The sequence below is a fragment of the Wolffia australiana genome, chromosome 9, assembly GCF_029677425.1.
Source record: "Wolffia australiana isolate 7733 chromosome 9, ASM2967742v1".
Taxonomy (NCBI): domain Eukaryota; kingdom Viridiplantae; phylum Streptophyta; class Magnoliopsida; order Alismatales; family Araceae; genus Wolffia; species Wolffia australiana.
In genome coordinates this window covers 13,425,786-13,434,367 of record NC_135843.1, presented here as the reverse complement: position 1 = coordinate 13,434,367, position 8,582 = coordinate 13,425,786, and the positions used below count along the sequence as shown (strand labels likewise).

Genomic DNA, 8,582 nt, shown 5'->3' with positions numbered 1-8,582 from the left:
CATCCTGAATTGAAGGTTTTTCGTTAATATTTGGGGGACGAATCTTACAATCAAAAAATGCACCTATTAGGGTTTTATCAGTCATGGATATAATCTATTCGAAAGATGTTCTAGAATAGAATGGGAAAGAATTCCATGACCCTGGGCTTCCGTCATATGATTCTATTTTCTATTTTATTTTTCTTGTATTCTGAATGGGCCCAAAAATCTTTGAGAGATTTATTAGAATTGTGATATCATACATATGGTAAAAGGACTATAGTGAATAAACTCGAGGATAGAAGAGAAATACGAAAAAGATAGATGAGCGGAAAAGGAAGATGGGGACTTCTTAGAAAGACCAAAAAGAAGAATAAGAAGAAGACCGAAGATAACATGAATACATGATATAACCAAGAAAAACCGTTTTTCAAGCTTCGAATCACGGTAACTTCTTAGAAAGACCAAAAAGAAGAATAAGAAGAAGACCGAAGATAACAGGTTGAGTTGGACATTTAGGACCGAGTACCGGTTTGACGGGACCGAACTGGGACCGTAGGTCTTCCATTTGAGGGTGGACCGGTTTGTCAATAGTTTAGGTCCAAGGGTCAAACTGGACCAAAACCGGAAGTATATTATTTGATATTTATTTAATATTTTTATAAAATTCTAAAAATATCAAATCCAACTCGATGGAGAGGTTTCTATTGAGCTCAGCGTAGACATTATATATTTAACCATCTGTGGACAACCGCTTGATGTAAAGGATATTTAACATAACTATAAACATAATTTTTTTACTTTTGACTTTGACATTGACTAGTCAACCTGACCAGAGGGGGACAGGTCCAGACCGGGACCGAACAAGAACAGACTGGGACCAAAGTTTAGGTAAGGTTTTGGTCTATGCTAAAAACCCAGACCGGACCTGTACTGCAAACCCTAATAACAGGATATAGCAAAGAAAATCCATTTTTCAAGCCCTGAATCGCCTTAACTTCTTAGAAAGACCAAAAATAAAGAAACCCACATCGTTAAGTCACGCAATCAAATCATATTAGTCAACTAACAAGAAAGCAAGAGCTCTAAGCACATAACTGCCGCAACTATCCAGAGAGGAGCACCACCGATTATATTCTGTTTAGTGTGAGTTAACTCAGAATATAAGTTTCGTCAGCTGGCTTTATTTTGCAAGTTGTCACTCTTGTTGAATTTGCGTTTCATCGATACAGTCTCGTTCCATGTAAAGGCTCGACGATCAAGAAGTAGACGAGCATAGAGAAAAACCGAAGAAGAAAGAAGGTAGAAGATAGAGGGATATAATTAAGAAAAATCCGACTATCTAGCTCTGAATCATGGCAATTTCTTAGAAGGACAAAACAACAAAGACCCAGATCGTAAATCAAGTAAACAAATCCTACTACTCTACTAGCAAGACAGACAGAACTCAAAGCACAGAACTGCAACCGATATCCAGAGAGGAGCGCTGCCAAAGGCCGACCCAGAAGATAAAGCAGGCCGATCCCCGGCAACGCCCGGCGGCGGAACGGCGGTGACCGCCGCTGGCTTCCGCGCGAGCGGCGGTGCGAGCGGCGGAGACGACGGCGCTGAGTAGCGGCGATGGCGGAGACCGAGCACGACCACGACGAGCTTCTCTCCTCTCTGGCAGCGTTCTGGCACGCCGCTGATGAAGAAGAAGACCCCCGACCTGCGTAAGTTCATCACCGATACGCCGCTCTTTCGCTCTTCTATTGGGTTTGTTGTATCACAAGCCAGATAGTTCTCTTCTGTCACCAGTAGAACCGAGTCTTCTCCTTTGTTGTACACGAACACTGCAAGAACGCGTCAAATATCTTAGTTTTTGGAATGGAAGGAATACTAAAGATGTCGTCACTAAGTATAGCTAAAGTCACAGTTTTTTAATTGTATTAATTACTGGATCCCCTAAGAGTAAGGAAAGATAGAAATCCAATTTTTAATCATACAAGAGAAACCGTATTTTTGGAATGAAAGGAGCACTGAAGATTGCAATCGTAACATGAGCTAAGTCACTGCTGTTTAATTATTTTATAAACTGGATCCCGTCAGGTAAGGAAAGATTAAATTACAATTTTAATCATATAAGAAATTCCTTGGTTTTGGAATCAAAAGAGCACTAAAGATGTCAAGTCTAACGAAAGCTAATGTTCAAAATTTTCATGTATTAATAACTGGATCCCCTAAGGATAAGGAAATAAAATCACGATTTTAAATCATATAACAAAAACCTTAACAAATACTCAGGATGTTAGTACTTCCGAAAGCTTAAGTCACAGCTTTTTGGGTATATTAATAACTGAACCCTTAAAGCGCAAGGAATACAAAATCAAAATTTTTAATTATATAATAAACAAGTTCTGGAATCAACGGAGTACTAACGATATCAAGACTAACGAAAGCGAAAGTCACAGTTTCTTTATCATAGGAATAGATGGATCCTCTAAGCGTAAGGAAAGTTTAAATCACAAATTTTAATCATATAGCAAACCAGTTTTTAGATTTACTTCCATACCGTTTCAGCCACTGAGATGTAAGATACCCAGATGCGCAGTTCCTAGGCTCGAATATACTAATAATATCAAATGTACAGCTCAAGGTCAGAGATAGACTTTGGATCAAACATGATGTTAATATCTTAACGGTACTAGGTCGAGACTTATCATATTGATACCATCAAGATGCAATACAAAGCGTGAGGGAAACACAAACCCACATGTACAGTTGCGTTGATCGAATATAGAAGTATTGTAAAATAGACAGCTTAAGTTAGAGAAAGACTTGGGTCACCATCTTAACGGTGTTAGGAACATAAAATAACTATTGAAACGGTATAAGGTCAAGAATTATCACATAAGTTCATCAAGATGGAATTAGAACGTGCATGGAAAACACATACCGACAGTCACAGTTGCTTGGATCGAATGTATAGATAATATCAGATGTACATCTCAAGGTTAGAGAAAGACTTTGGAACTAACATAACGCTAGTATCTTAACGGCACTAGGTCAAGAGTTATCACATAAATGACGTGAAGACGTAGCAGAAAAGTATGTGGGAAACACATCCATACGGATAGTTGACAGGATCAAAGAAAAAAATAGGACCCAATCTAGTAGTCCAGATTAAAGAATGATTTATGATCAAATTGAACTGTCAGGATTCAACATAGTCTTACTATCTGATGGGCAGTATGCCAAGAATTATCGTATAAATACCATTAAGAAATAATACATTCTCTTTGTCTCTCTCTAAACTTCTCTCTTCATTTTGTTCATTAAAAAATTGTGATATTCACTAGAGTAATTATAAAATTATTTAATGAGATTGAGATAGAGATAGAGAGAGAGACAGAGATAGAGACAGAGACAGAGAGAGAGATAGAGATAGAGATAGAGATAGAGATAGAGATAGAGATAGAGATAGAGATAGAGATAGAGATAGAGATAGAGATAGAGATAGAGATAGAGATAGAGAGAGAGACAGAGATAGAGACAGAGACAGAGAGAGAGATAGAGATAGAGATAGAGATAGAGATAGAGATAGAGATAGAGATAGAGATAGAGATAGAGATAGAGATAGAGATAGAGATAGAGATAGAGATAGAGATAGAGATAGAGATAGAGATAGAGATAGAGATAGAGATAGAGATAGAGATAGAGATAGAGATAGAGATAGGGACAGATAGAGATAGAGACAGAGATAGAGACGGAGACAGAGATAGAGATAAAGGGAGCTTACCCAGGGTGTCATTGATCTGGAATCTGTTTCTCTCGGCCCAGCTGCTGAAGTTCTCAGAAGGGTTCGGCACCCACCCATCCTTTCCCCCCACGATAAAATCGCGGCCGTCCGAGGAAACCATCAAGAGAAACATAAAACCCACCATCGCCCACAGAGACATGAACATCCTCCTCTCCATGTAAAGAAAAAAACGAAAATCAGAGTTCTTGGACATGAGAAAATCTGGTCAAGCTTGGGCGGTTTATATACGGTGAAGGAAATTTCGTTTAATGGATGAAGGCGGATTTGCCGGATCGCCACGTTCGTTTGTATTTACTGTTTATACCTTCTTGGAAACGTCGGAAAAGGGCATGTTTTTAATATCTGTGGAGACCAGTTGTCATCTTCGATAAGCTTAACATTGCATCGCAATCGTTCATGAATGGAAACTAGTGATACTAATGAGACACGATTTGCTGGAATTCCAAGGTTAAATTAAGTTTCGACGAAACATTTCTCATCGAAACATACAGTATATGAAGTTTCTGTGAATGAATTTTAATGGTTATTTGTTATTTTAATGACGACCCAGAAACGTGTGTGGCGAAAAAATCACGGTTCACAAAACGTTATCTCACAAAAGTAACGTTATCTCACAAAAGTAACGGACTAGAATTATGTTTCCGATCACATCTGATCTTGAAGAAAAAGAAGATTAAGGGAAAAAGAGATATATGTAGGCCTATAGGCTCAAAATCTGGATAAGCCCATAAAACTCAGTCTGGATAGGATATGTCTAGCATGCCGACATTAACAAAGAGTATCATAACGGGTGCTGCGCAAGGCTTTTTACTGTGCTAGAAGATCGTCACAATAGTAGGAGTCCACACTGTATAAGAGTTTCAAGCAGAAAAATACATCTATACCATTTCGCAGGAATTCTCAACCATTGGTCTATACTCGTTCTCATCACGACAACAAGAAATCACCACTCACTCCCTCAACCACAGAGATATCAGATAGCCACCAAGATACATACATCATCCAGTTGTAGATTTGAGTTCACCTTTATTTCCTGGAATACAGCGTTAGAGTAGGATTCAACTGTATGGTTGACATGTTTAATATATACCAGGCATTTACTTGGGTTTTTACTTTAGATTGTCTAGTACTTGAAGTGCACCCTTCACATTACCTGTCGTAATTTCTACAGAAGTTATCTCAAAAGCCCAACTATGTCCGATTGAGTTCCTATATACATATCAGGATGATTTTTTATGAGACATATCAGCTCCCCAGGTGATGCCAGTTAACAGTTAACAATCGACATCTTCAACAGATGGAGACAGGGCTGGGTGGTCCCAGTTTTTAACAAAGACCTAAACCATACCTAAAGTTCTGTCTGGTCTTTGTGTAGTCTGCTCTGGTCTTTGTCTGGTCCCCATATGGTCATGCTCTAGTCCACATTAAATTCACAATATAAAACTCAAAATAAAAAAATTAATATGGACTTCTCATATCAGGATTAATGCAACACAAGAATAATCTATTGAATCCATCATGGAAAGCAAAAAAGATATCATTACAAGGGACTCCATTACATGTGGCATGTGCTAGATGCTGCTTCCTGGCTTGCCACTCATTAATGGTTCAATTTTCCTTATTAAGGTCTCACCTTGAAATTTATAGATTAGTATAATGATGTTGAAAGGTCTTCCAATCAATGGCCTTCATAAAAAGATGATTACATTATTCAAAAAAAAATTTAAAAGAAATAAATGATATTAGAAGATCAACAATTTTTTGAGAGGAAGATGATGCATACTGTAGAAAAAACAAGATAAATTAAACATACGATAATAAGGGATTTTGGTGGCAGTGTGCATAGCAGGTGAATGTGAGAAAGGAATATGAGGGAGCGTCCAATGTTGGGGATCTGAAGAAGTTGGAGAAGCAAGTTTAGATAGGAGGAAATATATTTTTCAACGATCAAGGCAGAAGGGGGGGGGAGGAAACATGGAGTTTACAGGTTTGACAAAAGCCCAAAGTCTGAGGCAGGGGGAGTGGGGTCCTGTTGGACTTGGGAAAATAGACAATTTTGACAAATCATTGCAGAAAAAATACTTATATGTGAAATTTTAATAAGTATCTAAATAGAGATATGAAAGCCTCTGTGCAGTAAGAATAAAACTGCATTTGTTAACCAGTGTCCAACTAGTCCATGTTAACCAGTTGTTTGAATGCAAAGTCTTGATCCAGTATTAAAGTATGGAAATGAATAAAATATGGAACTCGAAGGCAAAGCTAGTTTAATTTAATCTGGTTTTACATTTCAAGGTCAAACAGGCTATGATTGACTAAATAATAAAATTCTATTATTTGAATTTGATATAATTGGGATCAATTATTAATGATGATATTATAATATTATGCAATGATAGGATATATAAAAGAATTAAAAAATTAGGAAAAAGTCAGATACTGAATTTGAATCCCCAACTCATTTATTCAGAAGGCCATGAAAATAATGATTCTTATTATATTAAAAATTATCCTCAAAATAATGATTCACTTATTACTTATCTCAAAGTAAATGGACAAATTATTATAACAATAATATGTCATCAAGAGTATTTTAAGTATTGCCTGAAATCAATAATTCATGTGAAAAATGTGATTTGATCTTCAAAATCATCAAGAAAGTGGGTGATGCTTTGCTGATGGTATCTAAGGGATGCAGTAGCTCTGAGATATTTTATTTTAAAATAAAAAATGAGGATGATAAAAATAAAAGAGTGTGATATTTTTTGTTTCGATTCTTATTGAGAAGAATCATGCACAAATCCTGACCAAACGCATGGCCATTAGAGTGAACAGAAAACTCATATAAAATTTTCCAGGTCTTGTATGTTGATATACTAATAAGATTTTTCTAGCATGCTGACATTGTCACAGAGAATTAAAACGGGTGCTGTGCAAGGCATCTTACTGTGCTAGAAGATTGTCACAGCAGGAAGAGCCCATACTGTATAAGAGTCTCAAGCAGAAAAAATCTAATACATACCATTTCACTTGCATTCTCAAGCACTGCTCTATAGTCGTTCTCAATACAACAAGAAGAAATGAACACCCACGCAATCAACCAGAGTACTAAGATGGCCACCAATATACATACAACGCCCAGTTGAAGATATGTTGTCATCTTTGTTTACAGGAATCCAGGGTTAATTATGATTCAAATATATGGACGACACATTAAAAGATGATGATTTTAATAAAAACTTTTGAAGAAAAAAAAATAAGATTATTTAAAAGGAATGAAAATATTGGAAGATAATAAGATTCAAGATAAATCAAAAATATTTTTATGAAATCCAATATGTTTTAAGCACCTCGCACTGAAGATTCCATCCTATCCTTGAACCAAAAAATATGTGTTTATCAGTTAGACTCTTTCAGTGGGTCATCAACATTTGAAAATGATTCCAATTATGATTTTTAGAAAGAGATCAAGTCAAAATTGGGGATTTAATTTATCCATGGTGCTTTTTGAGTTTACTCAGTAAACTATTATCCCAATTTATAAAAACCATGGAATGTTTGGATATATAGAGTCATGAGATGATGAATTTTTAAATCCGATCACTCGTAAAAAAGAGCGTTAATTTTAAGTAGTTCATACCCTAGGGTAGCAGAATTTAGTAATTGATTCTCCATCGTCTATTTTTTGCATTATTATTCAAAATAAAATATTCTGTGTGATCTTTTATACTATTTGAAGCCCCCTCTATGGACATCATCTTCAGTTTCAGGTTTCTTCAGTGATATTCAACCATTCATGTTGAGATATATTAGAGAAAACTTAAAGAAAGACAAATAATGATTGTGAAGATAGGTTAGGTTCCTACTTGCCCTTGGTATCTCTCATGCCTTAATATGTCTGAGTGCACTCTTAAAACAAGATTAGGAGAGAGAAAATCCCAGAATAAAAATAAAATCACTAATGGATACTGTTCCTTGCCAATGGTGCCAATTCATAAATTCTAAATTTGGGTTTACATTTATTGGCAGTGCTTTTGAGTGTAAATAAATATTAAAAATGAAGGTATACTTAAGTAAATCTAGCTAGTGATGAGTACATAGCATCTTCATAGGGGAAGTCGATTTAGGATTTAATATTCTTGAAATAATGATTATTGAATTGAGGAAGTATGTATAAACAATATGGAGCTGAGAGATGAGGAACATGTAAGTATTAATATGTTTATAGTATATGTTATGAAGATATTAAAAGAATAAGTGAGAGGGAGAAGAGACTAGCGATAACAAGATAGCAAAGTAAATAGACAGGAACAATGTGATAAAGACAATGAGTTATGTAAGGTTGATGATGATAAAATGATGAAGATGTGATGCCATGAAAGGCTTAAGACATGATCAAAATGTATAAAGACATGAAGTGATAGTTTTACGGACTTATGAGATTGATGAAAACGAACATTAATGATGAAAAGAACCAATGTAACTCTAGTTTGCTCATTATTTGAAAAGGACCATTACATTTCCCCATGGTCAAGGCGATTTTTGAGTTCAGGTAAGCTCCCATTATTCTCTGTTTTCTATCCAAAATACACAATATACTAAGAATGAGCTTGATTGTTCTTGAAAACTTACTATCGTTTAATCAGCCGAAAAATGTGTCATACTGTACCCCCAAAAATGTAGGCACTAAGGTTCAAATTCATAAAGGGCATGCATTGAAATGAAATTCTGGAAATAAAATATATATCTGTATTTTTTTAATTTTTTATATTATTATATGGATTTAATGATTTTCTAAGAATTT

At 35.7% G+C, this 8,582-nt stretch overlaps 1 protein-coding gene across 1 annotated transcript; it reads right to left on the bottom strand.

The window, feature by feature from the left end:
* Positions 1–1,302: 1,302 nt before the first annotated feature.
* Positions 1,303–4,012, bottom strand: LOC144707809 (early nodulin-like protein 3). The gene is made up of 2 exons (XM_078581058.1): positions 3,758–4,012; positions 1,303–1,811 (listed from the first exon to the last, which is right to left on the bottom strand). The coding sequence occupies exons 1-2, from the start codon at positions 3,969–3,971 to the stop codon at positions 1,408–1,410; spliced, it is 618 nt and encodes a 205-aa protein (XP_078437184.1). The 5' UTR covers positions 3,972–4,012; the 3' UTR covers positions 1,303–1,407.
* Positions 4,013–8,582: the final 4,570 nt, after the last annotated feature.